Here is a 19231-nt window from a genome sequence, read left to right on the forward strand (position 1 = left end):
TCCAAAGACTTCAAATACTTTTATCTTGATTTTTCTTATTTAATAAATGGGAGTGTGTTTTCAGTTTTGTTAACCACTGCGGCCCTCGCGAATGGTTGAGTTTACATTAAATTTGTCTTGATGTGCTCTTGTTTTCACACTAGTAGGTGGGCAGGTCTTACCAATGGCTGAATTTGAACATCGGGGACTTACCCATACGTTTCTCTTTGGGGAGCTATAGGACTGTGGAGTCGTAGCAGATCTTTGGAGGTGAAGGGTGGTTTAAATACCTTTTTCTTTATAAACTCTTTGGTGGCACGTGTGAGAGACAGAACTCTTTATGAGGATCTGAACTGTGTAAATTTTATGGTCAGGCACTGAAAGAAATACAGTTCAGCAGAGACACCACAAGTTTTCCTTGCCTGATGTACTGGTTAACCCCTCCCTTGCTGAAAAGTAACCATCATCCATTTGGGATTTTTTATGTTTGTAAATTATGAAAAGTATTTTGCAAGTTAAAAAATATAGATATATAGATATATAGATATATAGATATATAGATATATAGATATATAGATATATAGATATATAGATATATAGATATAAGGATCCCTTTTGTATCGGCTAATGTTAATGACGTTCTGCCTTTATTTACCTGTTTGGACATTAATATGAATACCTCAGAATTGGCACAACTGCTTAGGTACGTGTCTCAGGTTTTGAAAATGTAGTTACTAGAATGTGCCTTGAGAATTCAAGGTGGTAGTCTGTGACACCAAGAGAATTTATTCCACTTTAAAAACTACCCTACCTTCCTTTTACCTGTCCTGTCCCTAGGTTAGGGCAAGTACGGGTTTTTTGGCTTAGGGCTTATTCTTTAGTGAGCAGGTGTTTCATAGAGTCATAGAATCATTTCAGTTGAAAGAGACCCTCAGGATCATCAGGTCCAACCATAACCCAGCCCATGTCCTGAGAACCTCATGTCCGTCTGTCCAGCCCTCCAGGGATGGTGACTCCAGCACTGCCCTGGGCAGCCTGTTCCAATGCCCCACAGCCCTTTGGGGAAGAAACTGTTCCCCAGATCCAACCTCAACCTCCCCTGGAGCAACTTGAGGCCGTTTCCTCTGGTCCTATCACTTTCTACTTGGGAGAAGAGACCAACACCCTCCACGCTCCAAGCTCCTTTCAGGCAGTTGTGGACAGATAAGGTCTCCCCTCAGCTCCTGTTCTCCAGCTGAACCCCCAGCTCCCTCAAACGCTCCTATCACACTTGTGCTCCAGGCACAGTGGTGTTTATCAGTGGATAAACACAATATCCTTTCATCTCTGGATACCAGTACGTTTCCATCAGCCTTGAGCGACGGGTCCTGATTCCAGGTCCCAGCACAGTCTGTCCCCGTCCCCGTGGGGCTGGCAGAGCCGCGGCCGCTGGCAGAGCCCCCAGGGCTGGAACCGCGCGGGTTGCAGGTGCCTTGGCAGAACCTGCACCGCGCTTGGCTCTTCTTCCCCCTGCCAGCTTGGACTCTTCCTTTTTGACTCCAGTCAAATGAAAACTTTCAAGGAAAAACCAAACTCCACTTGTCTTCAGCATCACATCCAACTTTTACAGCAGGGGTGGACGTTTGGAGGCGCAAATCGTGAGTATCGCTGGGATTTTTTGCTGCTGGATTGGCTGCGAGCTGTTTATACGGTTATTTTTGCAGCGGGTCTTTCAGCATTGCTCGAGGCCGCTTGGTGCAGCTCAGTGCCTGCGAAATAATCCGAGCTCTTGTTTGGCAGCGTCAAGTCACCTTTAGGATGGCATGAAAGTCAATTTTCCACATGCTTGGAGAAACAGTCGTGTTACCAGCTTTACACAATGACTTATATCTGGCAAGAACTTGCAAAATAGTCTCTCTGGCTGATTGTCAAAAATTACATCATATTGGAGTAAACTGCTTTTAAATCAAACATCCATTATTCATGTATATTAACTGCTTTTCTCTAGTTTTTTTTTTTTACTGGCTGTTTTGTGTTTGATTTACTCTTTTTCTTTCTCTCTGATTGTCTGTCTGTCTCCCTCAGCTGCTCCTTTTAAATCTTAGCTCATCTTCACATTTATGGAGCCAGAACACTTATCTCTGTGTGCAAGTATCAATATGCTGACCTTGCATTTGTTACTAGTAAAATTTTGTTGTTGTTGTTGTTGCAGTGTTATGTGCCATATTTACAGTAGGCAATTCAATACATTTGCACTGGGAAACTGTGCCCCCGAGGCTTGTAAACTTGGAAAATATTCTTTTTCCACATCCCTTTAGAAATAAAATTCAAAATTGCACTAGTGTGTGCCATATGTTGTGCTTAATTTGATGACTTCTGCCACAAGTGCATATGAAATACCCCTCTTGCTTTTGTAGATAGTGTATCTACATTGAATTGAATGGTTTTGACCTGAGCAAAAGCCAGATCCCTTTGTATTCGTGGTGGGCTTGAAATTTCACGACCCTTTCTTTTGTCGGCGATGTTTGGGTGCGTTCAGGCAACGCTGCTTCTAGTTGGCAGAAGGAAAGGGGGAGAAACATAATCTGCAAATAAATGCAAATTCTGTTCCCAGTTTTCCTGCTTGTTCCTCTGCCTCTTTGAGCAACTTGGTTTTGTTTGTTCTGATCCTGTAAAACAACACCCACAACACCCCCCTGCAGCGCTCCAGGCTGGGCACAGAGTGGCTGGAGAGCAGTCAGACAGAAAGGGACCTGGGGGGACTAATGGACAGGAAGCTCAACAGGAGCCACCAGTGTGCCCAGGTGGCCAAGAAGGCCAATGGTGTCCTGTCCTGTATCCAAACTAGCGTGGTCAGCAGGACAAGGGCAGTGATCCTTCCCCTGTGCTCTGCATTGGGGAGGCCACACCTGGAGTGTTGTGTTCAGTTCTGGGCCCCTCAGCTCAGGAAAGACATTGAAGTGCTGGAGCGGGTCCAGAGAAGAGCAACAAGACTGGGGAAGGGACTGGAACACAAGCCCTATGGGGAGAGGCTGAGGGAGCTGGGCTTGTTTAGTCTGGAGAAGAGGAGGCTTAGAGGTGAGCTCAGCACTCTCTAGAACTACCTGAAGGGAAGTTATAGCCAGGTGGGGATTGGGCTCTTCTCCCAGGCAGTCAGCAATAGGACAAGGGGCCATGGGCTTCAACTCTGCCAGGGGAAATTGAGGCTGGAGATTAGAAAGCAATTCTTTGCAGAGAGTGGTCAGGCATTGGAATGGCTGCCCAGGGAGGTGCTGGACTCACCGGCCATGGAGGTTTTTGAACTGAGACTGGACATGGCACTTAGTGCCATGATCTAGTGAACGGACTGGAGTTGGACCAAGGGTTGGACTGGATGATCTCTGAGGGCTTTACCAACCCAGTCGATTCTGTGATTCTGTAAAATGATGGTTAGAAACCTCTGTCTTAGATGGTTCTTTATGAGAAAGCTGTTCTTGAATGTATCCTGTGCGTCATTCAGTAAGGAGAAGGATGTAGGGTTTGCGTGTGGTTTTACAGTGTACTTTTCACTGATATTTATGATGCTCCGTTCAACACTTCATCTAAATAATAACTAAATACACTATATATACAGACTGCTTCGCCCAGTTCTGAGAGAGAACCCAGCTTTCACCAGCTGTGCGATGCGGTAACTTGTGACAAGAAGCAGAAACGCGATGGCGGAGGGAGAGTCGCCGTTTCACAGAGCCGTTGCCGCTGGCTTCCCGCCAGGACGGTGGGTTGAACACCCCTGCTCTTGTTGAAAGCACCACAGGCTCTTGGATAACAAGTGCTTGGGGATTTGTTGTTTTAATGTCCCATCCAAAAAAGACATCTCCGACTACACAGGATCCCGAAGCACCTGCTGGCGTCTTGGACGCGCATGGATGAGTTCCATCAACAGCGTTGCCTTCCATTCCTTGGTTTTTCTTGGAAGCGTCTCAACCAGAGCGCATCGTCCACACTTGACCTCGCTTAGCTGCAAGATGTAACAAAGTTCCCAGCTTCCCTATTCTGTCTACAGAGATTTTGATTCTTTGTGAATTAATTTAGTCTTCTTGGACAGCATTTAAAGAGAGTTCCTGGTACCCGCTGCTCTGCCATTTCCTCAAGTACAGTAACTTGTCCTTTTTTCCTCTGCCTGCTCTCATCAGCGCACCAGCTTCTCAGTGCATCTCGCCCAGAACAATGGCCACAGGTTGAGACTGGCCCAACTTGCCCAGTAAAGAGGGAAATTAGTCTAATGCACTGCCTTAACAAAAGAGAGAGTATAAGCATGAATAATTAATACCGCTAGTCTGTGGCAATCGGATAAAATGAAGTCCCATTTGCTCAGCCTTATTAAAAGAGAGAGGGAGAGATGGTAAAGGTCGTTAAGGGACTTGTAACATGGAAAGAACCACCTCTGAGATGGATAATGTGTTTTCTAATCTCTGTGGTCTTTAACTAAACATAATGGTAAAGGTACTCTGGCTATTTCTGGCTTGTTGAATTATTAAGCATTCTGGGAGATTGCTTGGCTCCCGTCCAATAACTTAAGACTTTTTCGTTTGAACAATGTGAATAGGTAACGCTTTTTGTTTGGTGCGTTAGGTCCTGGTACATCTGCACGGGGTATTTAGTGCTTGGGGGAAGGGATGCTCGTTAGTGTGTCATCCCAGGGCACTTCATTTCACACCCAAATGCTCTTGGTTCACTTACCTTCAGTTCTGTACCTATTAGGTCACTGGTCTTGGGTGTCCATTATAGGATTATAAATATCTTTAAAAGGGTAATCCCTTTGCAGTGTGCATTATAGGATTATAAACCTCCTCAAGATCTTACGCTTTATCTGCCCTTTCACATACAGGCCCTTATTTCAAGTCCCTATTGACCAGGTATTTTTATTCTTTTCCCTTGGCCTTTGTAAAGAAAATCCTGGTTGCCTTGGGATATGATAGGAGAGCTCATCAGAAGCAACTCCAAAATTGTCATCAGAATGCTTTTAAAACCCCTGTCTTCCAGAAATTATTATTCAACCTTAAAAAAGCATTCTGAGGTCCTTCTGTTTCTTTACCTGTCGGTTTGTCAAGATGAGGTTTGGAAATTCATTTGCAAGACCATAAAATTGCTCAAGACAGAAGGAGAGTTTAAAGATGGGTAAAACCCAGATACTGAGAATCGCAAAGAGAATCATTCTTCCAATGATATGGCTAATTGGCTAGAAGTACACCTGTGCATTATAAAATTAAAACCCAAAACCAACTCAACGATCTTTAAAGTAATGGAGGCTAATGTGAGAAGAGAAGGGAGTAGGATAAGATAAGATAGGATAGGATAGGATAGGATAGGATAGGATAGGATAGGATAGGATAGGATAGGATAGGATAGGATAGGATAGGATAGGATAGAAAAGCTTTTCTTCCAGTTTTGTGTATCTGAACTTTTATTGCTTACAGATTCTCTTTAGACACAAACACTTTAAATTGGTGGCCAGTTGGAGGAGAAATGCATAATTTTTCAGCTGGCGCTGCCTACAGGTCTAAAATCAAGACTGCAAACAGGACAATATGTAAAACAAGGGAATCTTTAAACACTATTGCCGCAAAATAGGGGAAGCAATTTTTCATTCTAGTCTTTCATGGCCATAACTGAATTTTCAAGTATGTATCATATGTTTATAGGATAGATGGGAGCTCAGGACGTTTAGATAAATGAATAGTTTATGGATGTTCACTTGAAGCATTAGCCCCAGGGGGGTTGGAAGAAGCACTTGCCCCAGGGCTGGTTCAGAACCCCGATTGGGACCCAATTCTTCATTGTTCCGAAGTTGAATTCAGCAATTTATTGACTTTGTCTTTTATTCAGAACTTTCCAAGGAGAAACTCAATTGTCAGGCACAGAAATTAATTTCCTTTGCATGGAAAACTGTGCAAAGTACCTTTGCCAGAACGTCATTATCTCTGGGTTTGGTTCGTGAGCTGTTGGAAGCTGCATCGCAAGTGCGAACAGGCTGTAAATTGGTCTTTACCTTGAAGACCAACGTTTTCATGCAGTTCGTAGCGACTTTTTAAAGGTGTGGCAGCTTAAATTTATTTTTTAGCAACTTAAGTCTTAAGTCTCTGTGCAAAAGTAGGGTCTGCCTTGCTCTACAGAGCTTGGGTGAAATTGCTTTGGGGCTTTTGGTCTAAAGCATGGAAAGTTATATTTTAAAGGTATTTGAGGCAGATAGCGTCACAAAGACAAGGCTGGGAAAAAGTTGGGGAATTGTAAATATTATAGACAACTGAGGAGGTGTTGATTCTAATAGGGAGTTGATAATATGGCTCAATAAAACCTGCTCTTTCGTTGGGTGAAATGGCAAGTGGAGGAAACCTGCAAATTCTCCGCCTTTTCTTTGCAGTATTCCTAGAGGTTTTTAAACTTTTGTTGCCTGGAGGCACCCATCACAAAATGATCCCCTCCTGCTCTCTTAATTCAGCCTTTCACATGCTTATTAAAATTGCACAGATAGGTAAATAAAAGGCCAGGCAGCATCACTGTTGCTGGACTGGCAAATGCTTAAATAATATGCACACATAGCATCGTATTTATTAAGCTGCATGAGGATATAATTAGAACAGTAGAAATTAAGAAATTAACCCGATGTTACCATGGAAGCCATAAGGTTTTTTTCTGATGTTTTAGCTACTGTTCCTCTCTTTACAGTCATAGATTTCCTTTAAATTAAAGAGGCATCGCCATGAAATTGAATAATGTTTGTAAAGTTATGTAAGACCAGGTGATGTGCTGAGCTCCGCTGGGCTTTGACCAGTACATTTCTCTATTTCTAAAAATACCTCCTTTCCTAAACCGAAAGGCCCAAGTAGATAAATTTCATCTGGCCGCACAGGACAGACAGTGAAGGTGATCAAAGCGATTGCTGCACCGAGCAGAGCAGGGCGAGCAGATACAAACAACTCGTCCCTCTCTTCCAGTCTCTGGTCGAATCATCTTGAATGTTACTTAAAATAAGAGTTGTTCTTATTCCTTTCCCATCTGAGCTGCCACTTCAGATGTAACATAACGTTTCCCTTCATCTGTTTCCGCCGCGGGATCGGCACAGGAGCGATCAGCAGGGCCTGTCAGCGCTGAGTCAGTTCTGCTTGGCTATTTTTTTGCTTATTTGATTGAATCTGTCTCGCACAGTCCATCTGCCTAAACCCGCTACATGGTGGTTGGTTGCTTTTCCTATTTTACATATTAAAATCAATGTGGGAACTATTTGCTTTTCCACGTAAGCCTCAAAGATTTGACCGGGAGCTGTACCTGTCTGCTGCTGGTTGGCAGGAACGTCACGTCCCTGCTTCTGGATGGATTCCATCCCGAAACTTGGTTTCCTTATTTCTGAGGGCGTTGTTGCCCTTCTTAATAAGGATACATCTGTATCTTGGTTGTGGATTAGCACATTGAGAAACGAGTCCTGCAACCCTCTCCGCTCTGCTTTATGCTGCGGCAGAGCGTGGTGGTTGTGCTCACGCTACATTAGCCTCTGTTTGTTCTCTTTCTGCCAGATTCTTCTTTACGATCTGGAAACAAGTCAGTGTCTGAAGAAGATGGGCAACTCCATAGGTGACTTTACATGTGTCAACCTTGAGAACAGTCCTCCAAACATGCTCGTGTCGGGCAATAAAGACAGAAGGTAGGTACAACCAAGGGCTGTAACCCATCCCCAATTAGCTTCCTTCTTGTCCTGCTGTCCTACATCTGGACCTGCTTGAATTTGTTTCTCCTCTAATGCTTCAAATGCAGCCTGTGTGAACTTCAGGATCAAACTATTAGGTAATAGTTGGATGTGGCTGCCAGTTTGCTTTGTTTCAGAAAGCTCCATGGGAAGACTTTCTTTTTAAGCCATTTGGTGGACACAGTTGGTGTACAGCCCAGCGAGACCACTTGGAATATCTTCCACTTCCCCACCACCACCCGCAAAATTAGTTTGGCATTTAAAAGCTCACTTTCTGATATTAAAAAAATAACCTAAGGGATGAATGATGTAGGATGAGATGGGTCCGGCTGCCAAATGATGTCAAGAGTGTATTTCGGAACACTGTGATGTCCCTCAGGTGACAAAAAAAAGAGACTTTCATATGAACAGATTCCAGCTTCTATTTAGCTGATTAGCAGCTTTCTCTTTAACTCCTTGGCTTGGGGAGTAGGATTTTCCCAGCACAATATCTGGTGCCAGGAACGGACGCGCTGGGAACAGCCAGCGCGAAAGGATTAAAGTGCTTAAAAAGACCCTTTGAGTCCAATTTTTAGCTTTTTCTTCTTTTTTTGTTGGCTGGTTGTTTGTGGGTTCTGATCCAGTGCACCGAAGGAGATGTGGGGTGGCGAGGAGCCAACCCCTAATGGCTCCCGGTTCCTTCCCCCCTCCGCTGGGCAGCGGGCTGCAGGTGGTTGGTCTGGTGTGGCGGTGGGGATCAGATTGTGAGGCGGGTATTTCCCTTTGCCAAATCCCAGACCTCTGTCCCGCCAGCGCGGCAGCTTGCAAAAATGATTATTTTGTCAAACAGCTCCTTTTTTTTCCCTTCTTGGTGAATAGGTAGCGCAAGCAAACCTCACGCTTCCTCAGCAAAGAGGATAAAGGAAATATCTGAAGTTTGAGATGTCTGGTTGAATCCTTGGCGGTTGTTTTTCCCCTAAAAAATAGATAATTGATTTGCCAAAGCACCCTGGTAAAACTACCTCCAGTTTTGATCTCTTGCACAATGACTGGAGAGTAGATAAAGTTGATAACCCTTAAGTAATATTGAAATCTACTCCATACCAGAGTAAATGTTGGTGCCCTTTCCCCTCCAAAAAGCTTTTCAGGTTTTCAGCTCAAGCACAGACCTGAGTTCAAGGGGTTCCCCATCACTAAAATAGCAAGAAGCTGGAAATCAATAGTCCGGCAAATAAGTTTGGCATCAGAAGGCAAGACCGTGGTGTCTCAGAGCTCGGTTCCGTGTGTGGTGCTGCACCAACGGCATCCACACGTGGGATGGGGCTGGAACACCTGTAGCCTTGTTACGGAGCAAGTGTACAAAACAGGGGCCTTGGAAAGACGTATTGCTTGAGTTAAATATAGCAATTTCACCATTTATACTACTATGTGCTATTCTTTTATTCAACTACATGATTTTGAGAAGTAACACTCATAAAATATTTTGGGTAGAACCTGTAAAACCTGTCTTTCCATCAGAAAATCCTCCTGAAGCATCGCTGGTGGATTTGGCCACTTAGCTGCGCTCTGCATTGGCGGGAGATCTGGTAACGGGGAGCGTGAGCTGATGCACCACACACCAGCACCCAGTTTCTTGGTGGAACCTGAGGCCAGCGAGTAGCGCTGGGAAAGCAAACATATGGCAAACCCAGTGTGTGTAATCACTGAAGGATGCAGATCAAAACATGTATTTCATGCTCTCCTTAAGGCAAGTGAGTGTTGTAAGGTAATCTGACAGGAGGAGGCAAAGCCCAGTCATGAGAACACCTTCCTTGTGGCTCCTCAAGCTGGGATGGATGCGACGCGCTCCCGCGGAGCCCAGCTGTTGAGGCGGGAGGTTTGGGCCATGCCAGGGCCGCATTAGAGCATCCCATTAGATTTGCAAAATGCTTTTCCTTTTGTTTTTTTTTTTTTTTTTTTTTTTTTTAATAAAGCACATCTAAACAACTCAAGTGCTTCCCAGAGTGTGCCAGAATGGCCACCTGCCTGAAACCTGGGCCCTCGCTAATGAAATAACCAGGACACAATCAGATCTTCGTTTCCAACTGTGCTTGCGAACAGCAGAGGCTTTGATTTCCGTGCAGAACACATGGGGGAAGACAGGGAGAGCGCTGGGTGTGAACACTTCCAAAATCCCCCATCCTTACCCAAAGCACAGCTCTAATACAGAGCCAAAGCTGCTCTCCGCTGGAGGTGGAGAAAGCCAGAAGTTCTTTTCGCCATCAGCAACTGTTGGGTTTTCCAACATGCGGCCGCAGAGCCACACAACGTGTGATCCTCGCTCCCTTCAGCGTGTTCTGCATGTCAGATGTTGCCGTGCTGGAGTTTTGGACTGTTGCGCTGCCTTTTATTTCAGTGTGTTATTTGTAAAATCATATGATGCCATTTCCATGTGAGAACGGAAAAGGAGAGACTCGCAGCACTGTTAGGATCATGGCAGGGGGACGGAATAAAGTACAGTTAATGTGTTGGAACAAGTGTGTTTTGGCTTTTTCTGGAATTAATGTGTACTTGGTGGGTTTATTCTTGATAGCCATCAGCTGGGAGGAACTTCTCTGGCTTCTTTTCAAATCTGAGATCAGTATTTTCCCTTTACTTTTGTTTTCACTCACTGCATTTTTCTGTAATTCACTCATGTACTTTGCTTTACCTTGACATAAAAGGATCAAAACCCATACTCCTTTGTGATATGTACTGGATTTAAAACTTAACACCATCAGCTTTAGCAGTTTCTGTGGGCTTGGTGCAGTGGTTGAAATCTAAGCTCCTTTTCTACAGTTCTGCTTCATTAAACATAGCCTGGTTTTTGATCCATTTCTCTTCAAAATGCCTTGACTGAGCGATCGACGATCTCTGGAACATCTGACATACCTAAAAGCTGCCCACAGTCACTGGTCGTGTTTTCGAAGTCTTTTCAAAAGAGATACTGGGTGCTTGTGGATAGATTTGTTTCAATATTGGTGAATAACTCAAGCATATAAACCTATGATTTCCTAGACTTGTCTCTTGAATTGCTCACATTTAGTCTCTTCATCAATCTTTGTAATAGTAATTCTTTCCTTGATCCTCAGTGTTATTACCCCTAGGCCATAGTGGCCATGAGTCCAGTATCCAGGGGTAGGACGAGTTAGCAGTGACCCCAAAACACTGTCCTTTATACCTCTCAGCACCGCTGATGCTTGGGGAGGCAGAGAGAGAAGAGCTGCCTCCAAATTTCACTTGCAGTTTATATCACCTTGGACTTAATAAAGAGAAAGAGACGTCCTGTATGGTGTGAAAACTCTGCCTCAAAAGATCTTCCATAATAGACATCAGTGTGAGTCCTTGGTGGCGAAACAGCGTCAACCCTGTTGGGTTTCTGTCCTGGTGGTGGCCGTGGGACTCCTGGTATCCTGCATTGTCATAACCCCACAAGTATTGATGCTCTTGGTGCCCCCAGCCTGTAGATCCACAGCTGCTTTTATCTGTTCCTCATTGTCTTTCCCTTAGGGTCAGGGTGTTCGATCTCCGCAGAAGCGAGTCCTTGTGCTCCGTCTATGCCCACCAGTTAGGAGTGTCCGCGGTGCAGATGGACGACTGGAAGATCGTCAGCGGAGGAGAAGAGGGCTTGGTGTGCGTCTGGGACCAGCGCATGGGCACCAAGCTCTGGGAAATGCACGCCAGGTAATTTAATCCTTTTGGGGTCTTATTGCGAAGGTGTTGATTGGGTCTGGCCAACTGGAGGGACACGGGAATGGGATGATCCACCACCAAAATGAGAATGTGCCCATGGCTAGAGCTTCTGAGAGTTCTGTTTGTTTTCCTGTGATTTGGGAACAGATTGTCTCCCCACCTGGAGTCTTTGTGTGCCCTTTAACTGCCGTAGCTTTTTACTCATTACTTAAAATAGCGCTTCAGTTGGCCTAAGGGAGCGTGGAAATGCTTTCCCCTGGGTTTTCCATTAGTATCTTCTCCCTGGCCCATCCCCAACCAGTATTTACCTTATCAAACCTTGGATTTTAAATGCCACACTACTGGCTGCTGTCTTCGGAGCGGCTGGTTCTGGTTCTCTCCGTTTGCTGTATCCTCACGCGATACCTGCGTTTCTGTTCAGCTCGTACCCGCGTTCCCTGCGCAGTGACGGGCGAAGCCGGGCTGGTACTGACGCTCACTGAAGTACCGAAATAACAGTTTGTTCCGAAAGCACGAGCAGTACGGCACTGAAAGTACAAGCAGCAATCAGTATCCTGCAGTTGCAGAGAACTGTTGGTTGCTACAGCCAAATTATTATTTCAAGGGAAAATTCCCAGGGAGTCAGCTTTGAATAAATGAAGGATTTAGCCCCTTGTAAATCTGAGTGATACTTAATAAAATGCTGAGATAAATCCTGATTTTTTTCTTAATGCATTTTCCCCAAAGAGTAGCTAGATGAGGCATTTACAGTCAGAGAAGTTCAAGTTGGATTTGGCATTGATTAATAGCAGGTATCTCCTTCTCTTTTGACCCTGTGAATTATAAAGCCTGTTGTGATGCAGCTGATGCATTAAGGACAATATTGCATTGATTACCTCCTGGAGCAGCACTAATGAGCGTGCCAAGGAGGAGAGCAGGTCTGCTGAGCTTTGGGGGTGTACTAAAAATGAAATCATTAGATTAAGCGTTTAAAATACTGTTTAATCTATACAGGAATCAGGAGGGATCACTTCAATCAAAAAGGCCTCCAGAGATAAGGTGTGTGTGGTGTTATCTGTGCCCACAGCCCTGTGTTGTGGATGGAAAGCAAGGGCAGAAGCCAAGGGAGGTGACAGGAGACATGTTAGGGTCACGGAGATGAGCTGTCGTAATCTGAGAAGATAAGTTACTGCTACTTGAACAGTAAATCCTGTTAACATGGCTCAGCGTTAGTTTATTTACCAGTGAGAGGAAATTAAAAGAAGAACAGACCTGCATCTCATAGAGCTCATGTGCTGCCAGTTTTCTGGCCTCCACCTGTGTTCTGGTAACAGCCCACTAGATGGGGATAAAAGCTCCAGATATCTGCTCCACACAGGGGAAGAGCTGAAGGTGCATGTTCTCCGTCTCTGACCATAGAGAGGCCGCTGATTTAATTTATTTCTTCTTTAATCCAGAGCTATTCCTTTCCTGCACTTGTACTGTAGGAGTCTAACGCAGGTGGCATCTCACCCAGTGCTCTGGGTTATTTTTCAGGCATCCGGTCCGCCACGTCTGGTTTAATTCTCACAGCCTCATCACCGCAAACATCCCTGATGAGAAAAGCCCCCGGGGCGGCAGCATCACGGACGACGACCTTACCGCGCACCGCAAGTGAGTAAACCCGCGCCAAAGGGCAGGATTTTTGGCGCTGCGAAGATCTGCTCTGTTACATATTTTTAAATGGCACCTCAGTCGTGATCCAGAGCAGTAATAGAGAAGGTATAGCATCTAAAAGATATAAAAAGGTTAAACAAAAGGCCGTCAATGGATTGGCTCTTGATTTTCTTCTGAGCACCAAAAAATCATTTCTTTTTCAGCATGGTGACATAAAGGGCACTGAAGCCAGAGAGGGAACACAGCCCTTTCCTTGCTTTAATTATTAGTAGTGATAGCTCCTCCTAAAGGAAAACCGCTGGTGTTTAAACTACAAGTTGTGGTATTTGCATCTCAGATGGCTGTTAGCAACTCTAATTGAACTATCAGACTACAATATACGTATCTTCCCCTTCCTGAATAGACTAGAGATGTCTCAGCTGATGACAGTCACATCTCGGCAGCGCTAAAGTGAATGATTCACTGTTGCTTTCATTTCCAGGGCCCGATGGGATCCCTGGAAGGAGGCAGGAGGGAGCTTTTCCTCTTCAAACTGCACAGACAGCCTTAGCGCAGAAGGGTTTTTATATTCAGCTTCTGAAGCGTCGAATTTTGATCCTTTATGGCAATCTCTAACTTTGTTAGTGTCCCCCGTTGAAATATATAATTAAGGTAAAATGTTGCGCCCTGGTTGTGTTTTGTACAGGCACCGAGGGATCATTTACGCCTATGACTTCTCGGTGGACCAGCTGGCTGTGGAAAGCGTCATTCCGATTTGCCGCTCGTCCTACGACGAAGTGACTGGTTACAACTACAATGTTGGCCTCGCCGTTCCCTACGATAACATTTAGGGAACCTGCTGGTGTGGTCCAGCCCCTCTGCCAAGTACCTGACCAGCGGCAACAAGAAGTTCCGCAAGGGACAAGCGCCCAAAAGATGGCGTTAGCTGCAGGCACGTCAAATGGGCTGAGCATTGGCCGAAAACGTGGGGACGTGAAGCAGAACGGAGAGCATGGCTGCCCTCGGGCACAGCGCTGAAATAGGTTGCTGCGCAAATGTTCAGAAGTCCGCTGTGGTGGAACGGAGAGGCTGAAGAGAGAAGGGGAACAGTACGTTTCAGTGTCAATGAAAACGTTCTTCCTGCTGCTCGTGGGACAAACGCTGCTGGTCCCGTCTTGGCTGAGGGCACAGTTGGGAAGCGAGAGCCCCGAGTGGCAAAATGCTGAAGCGATGGGAGCACGTTGAGGAGCTCATGCCTGTTCTGAGAGGGGAAAAAACCACCCGGGACTTGGAAAAAGCATCTTGCTGAGCCACGTGTTTGAAACTTCTTTCCTTCTAATGAGCTGCTCATTCTTCTTTTCCTTGGATCAGGATGTGTCTAGGAACAGGACCAAGAGGGTTGGGAGAGGAGAGGGTGATGGAGAGAGGGAAGCTCGGTCTTGGCCAGGCTGGGCATGTGGAAGCTCAGCAGGCCACATGGATCAAAATGATTTTAAAATAAATTATTTTTGTAAATCTCTAAAATTCCAGATTAAATGTTTTCTAAGTGTGCGTGTGTGTGTGCTTGTGGCTTTTTTGTCCATAAGTCTTGTAGGCTGAACTAGCCCCTGTGCACCGAAACAAAAGGCTGTTATGTCTCAGGTTAGTTGTCAGGTGTGTTTTTGCTGGATCTTGCCCTTTCACAGCACCAGGTGGCTGGGACTTGAGTTTCTGACACTGTCCTCACTTTGGAGCTGGGAATTTCTCATATAGGTGTCATGAAGCAGAAAATGAAGCCCAGGTTGCACTGACCAAGATAGACCCAGTTTGCCGAACAAGAGCTTGAGTCCTGCACAGGTATGTTTTACTGGTTTAAAACTCTTGTGCTTTGCCCTTGTAAACTTACTGGTGCAAACCAAAGCCACATAAATCAAGTTTAAATTGAGGTTAAGTTTTAACTTAACACCTTTTTGCTGGCTTAATGGGATCAATTGCGGAGTGCAGTGGGAGCAGGAGAGCTTCGTGCTGCCCTCCTGCCCGGGGAGACACGTTTCACAGCTCTGCGTTGGCTTTGCTCTGGGGTGTTTCCATGACTCCTCGGCAACTTTCACCTTGAACAAGAAGTTCAAGGGGCAAAGATCTGTCTGACCAATAAATTGTATCTTTTTATAAAGCTTTGGTTATCCTTTCTTTCTTTCTCCGGCCTCCTGAGAAGCCAGCTCCCTCATTCCTGCAAGAGTGAGAAGTGTCATGGATATGCAGTGTGGACAAGAGCTCAGCTGAAAACTGTCAAATAAATAATAGTTTCTGTATCACAAATGATTTTGTGGGTTGCTCCAGCCCTGTGGCTTCTGCTGTGACCGAACACAGAACTTGTATCACAGTTCCCTGTGCTCTGACCCGCTGCTCATCTCAGTAACACCCTTGGCTCGTTCCACCTGTCACTCTCCCCATCTCACCCCAGTATCTCGGGGCAGCTTTGTTCTTTCTTCATCTCCTTGCAGCGAGTAGCAGATCAGTTTGTCTTGTGCCCACCTCTGCCATTCCCCTGTGCTGCCCCCAGGTCATTTCTTCACCCTCAGGGTCACTGAGCTGCCAGAAAACGGTGTTTTGCAGCACCCACATTTATAGAGATGTTCGCTTTTTTATGTGGGGAAGACTCACATCGACCCATTGGGGCCCACAGATCAACCCGTCCAGATCCTAGCAGGCATCACCTCCAGCGGAGAAAGAAATTGTCCCCACAGCTGCCGTTTGGTTGCTCGCGGTCTGGATGTGGCTCCTCGGGGTGGGTTGGAGGGTGGTCCTTTTGGTCTGTTTTTCCTGTTGCCGGAATTCATTTAGGAAGGTTGTACCACAGCAGAAGATTGTGTATGTATTTAACACGCATTCGTAATGCAAATGAGGGCACTCAGGCTGCTGGAGAGCATCCATGTTGGAGTTTAATTTTTGTTTCTGAAACAGGATGTTGTCCTACTTCACCGGGTAGTCATTAATACTGCGCTGAAGTGGGTGCTGGAGTGTAGCAAACTCAATCGTGGCTGTTCACGTCCTTGCCAGGGTTTGCTGACATGTAAATGGAGCCTTTTCAAGAGCAAGAATGGAGTCAGCGTTAAATCTTTGTCAGAGATGCCACCTTCAGATTTCCCATCTGGGGGCTCCCTAGGACGTGTTAGTGCCACCAGTTTGCAGCAGGTGGGGGTGAAGCTCGACTCCTGTCTCAGGAGAGCCTGTTGTGTCCCCCAGGCAGAGGTTGGATTGGGGGTGATGGTCCCATATTGGGACCATGGTGCCATCCGCCAGGTGACCATCAGGGGGGCTGGGTAGCTGGGGACACCTAAAAATCGAATAGCAGCAAAGGAGGTAGAAGTTTGGGGTAAAGAGCCTCAAGAACAACTCCTGGCCTCTGCTCTTGATGACAGTGATCCTTAGCACAAAGGAGATGGCTGTTGTCTTCATGAGAAGGATCCCTGGATATAAGCATCTTCCTTACTGTTCTCCAAAGAGAATATATGATCAAAGGGTGAAGCTGTTACTAAGCTCTGGAGCTCTGACTTCAGTGGAAAACGATGGGTGGTGAAGAGCTGTCCCTCCACATATGTGGGGTCCAAGCCACCAGCAAAGGCCGCAAGAAAGGGCTTTTTGTGTCTATTTTGTGTCCTCGGCTACCTTGGCAGTGGGGGAAGAGCAGTTCCAGTGTTTTTGTGGGCTGCCGCTCCTCTCCCAGTGCTGAGGAGAGCTGGGAGGAGGAACAGCTGGTGCTTCGGTGCAGTGAGGGGCTGTGGGGGTCTCAACTTGGGGGTTGGGCAGGGACCCCCCTGCACAGGTTGGTGCTGACACAGCACAGCTGGGTATGAGCCCAGGAGATGGAGGTGGCCAGAGGAGCAAGAGCAGAACCGGACTAAGAGGGGGGTATGAGAAGGGGGTGTGATCAGCAGGTCAGAGAGGTTCTCCTGCCCCTCTGCTCTGCCCTGGGGAGACCACACCTGGAATATTGTGTCCAGCTGTGGCCCCTCAGTTCCAGCAGGACAGGGAACTGCTGGAGAGAGTCCAGCGCAGCCACCAAGATGCTGAAGGGAGTGGAGCATCTCCCGTGTGAGGAAAGGCTGAGGGAGCTGGGGCTGTGGAGCTGGACAAGAGGAGACTGAGGGGGGACTCATTCCTGGGGATCAATACGGAAAGGGGGAGTGTCAGGAGGATGGAGCCAGGCTCTTCTGGGTGACAACCAACGGTAGGACAAGGGGCAATGGGTGCAAACTGGAACACAGGAGGTTCCACTTAAATTTGAGAAGAAATTTCTTCTCAGTGAGGGTGGCAGAGCCTGGCCCAGGCTGCCCAGGGAGGTTGTGGAGTCTCCTTCTCTGCAGACATTCCAACCCGCCTGGACACCTTCCTGTGTAACCTCATCTGGGTGTTCCTGCTCCATGGGGGGATTGCACTGGATGAGCTTTCCAGGGCCCTTCCAACCCCTGACATTCTGGGATTCTGTAAGAGTCCCAGAGCCTGGCAGAGCCAGACAAGGCCGTGGCTGCGATGAAGCAGCACCTGGAGACCCTCAGGGTCTGGAAGGGCTTTGGGCTACAAAGATGCTGAGGGGTCTGCAGCGTCTTTGTGATGAGGAGACACTGAGAGAGCTGGGGCTGTTGAGCTGGAGGAGAGAAGCTGAGAGGGATCTGATCAATGGATCAATAGCTCAGGGTGGGTGTCAGAGGATGGACCAGACTCTGTTCAGTGGTGCCCAACGCCAGGGTGAGGGGCAACGGGCACAGACTGAAACACAGGAGGCTCCATGTGAACATGAGCAGAAACTTGTTTGCTGGGAGGTGCCAGAGCCTGGCCCAGGCTGCCCAGAGCGGGTGTGGAGTCTCCTTCTCTGAGACATTCAAACCGCCTGGACCCACCTGTGTGATCTGCTCTGTGACCCTGCGTGAGCAGGGCTGGGCTGGGGATCTGCAGAGCTCCTGCAACCCAACCAGCCTGGGGTTGTGTGACAGGCTGCGCGGGAATTGCTGGGAGTTCCACCACCACTTTCCCCCCCGAGCCCTGCCTGCAGCCCTGGCACCAGCCCTGGCTCTGCCACCCCACCCAGGCTGAGCACCACAACTGCTGAACCAACGCCACCGGTGCCAGCAGCGCTGTCCCAGCCTTGCCACGGTGACATCCCCACCTGTGGAGCTGCAAGATGGGACTGCCTCCATTCCCACGGGTTCCTCCAAAGCTGGGCCAGCTCCAGCCAGTCCCTGGTGCCACCAAGCAGGCCAGGGCTGGTTGCAGGGTGTCCTGGCAGGTCCGCGTGGCTGCTGTCCCGCTGCTGGCTCTGCTGAGCCCCCAGTGCAGGGGCTGTGGGTCAGCAGCTCTGAGCAGAGAGTGGGGCTTTGCGGAGGGGCAGAGCTGCAAAAGCCCATGCGGGTAGGTCCCTATTTCCATCCTCAGTGTGGGGCTGCCTGGGCATTGCAGAAACCCCCGTTAACACGGAGCAGAGAGAGAAATTGTCCATGCTGGGCACTCACTGCCCATGGGGGGACAGAAGGGGTGGCACAGGGCTGTGCATCGCTCACCGCAGGCTTCGCTCGCGGCTGCTTGCTGTGGTGGGGGCTATTTTGCCACTGAGCATACATATTACCGGGAGAACCTATTTTTTGATAAAACAAACAAATCTTTCCAGCTTTTCTAAAAATAGACATTGCCCTTTTTTTCTCCCCCCGCTTCCCTTCCCAGCTCAGGCTGCCTTAGAGACAGAAATCCGCCTCGAGCCATCCAGTTATTAATACCAGTAAACAAACCCTTATCTCCGGTGCCTTGTTCTAGCAGGAACACGTGGGGGCGGGAGGCACCCGGCTGCCAGGAGCCCACGTCCCCATGTCCCCGCATCCCCGTGGTGGGGCTGGATGTGAACCCCCATCCCCAGCACAGTCCCCACCGCTCCCCGTGCCCAGCAGACACAGCTCAGGTGCCTGGTTTGGGTTTAAATCGAGGTTTTTCCTTGTGCTGCTGCCACCTTCACCAGCTTGCGTATCTCATGGGATGCCACTGGCTGTCCAGGTGTGGATGCTGCTGCCTTCGCCCCTCAGCATCCCCATCGCTGCCTGCACACAGTCCCCATGGCACGGGATCGGGGGGCTCCCCGCACAAGTCGGGCAGCCCCTTCCCCATGGCAGAGGCTAAAAATTCAGATTTAAGTCGACATGAGGATTGTGGAGGTTTTCTGCACAGGGAGAGACCCCGCCAGGCTTTGGCTGATGGATGGATGGAGTATTTCTCAGCAAGGAG

The 19231-nt window shown here is 47.5% G+C and overlaps 1 protein-coding gene across 1 annotated transcript in view; it reads left to right on the forward strand.

Annotated features, from left to right (window-relative positions):
- FBXW8 (F-box and WD repeat domain containing 8) overlaps positions 1–14533 on the forward strand; it is a 53768-nt gene extending 39235 nt beyond the window's left edge. The window contains 4 exon segments of the mRNA XM_065033854.1: positions 7509–7636; positions 11186–11359; positions 12884–13000; positions 13689–14533. Coding sequence (XP_064889926.1) covers positions 7509–7636; positions 11186–11359; positions 12884–13000; positions 13689–13833 — 564 coding nt within the window. The 3' untranslated portion in view covers positions 13834–14533.
- Positions 14534–19231: the final 4698 nt, after the last annotated feature.

Source organism: Columba livia, chromosome 17 (assembly GCF_036013475.1).
Source record: "Columba livia isolate bColLiv1 breed racing homer chromosome 17, bColLiv1.pat.W.v2, whole genome shotgun sequence".
In the NCBI taxonomy this organism is placed as follows: domain Eukaryota; kingdom Metazoa; phylum Chordata; class Aves; order Columbiformes; family Columbidae; genus Columba; species Columba livia.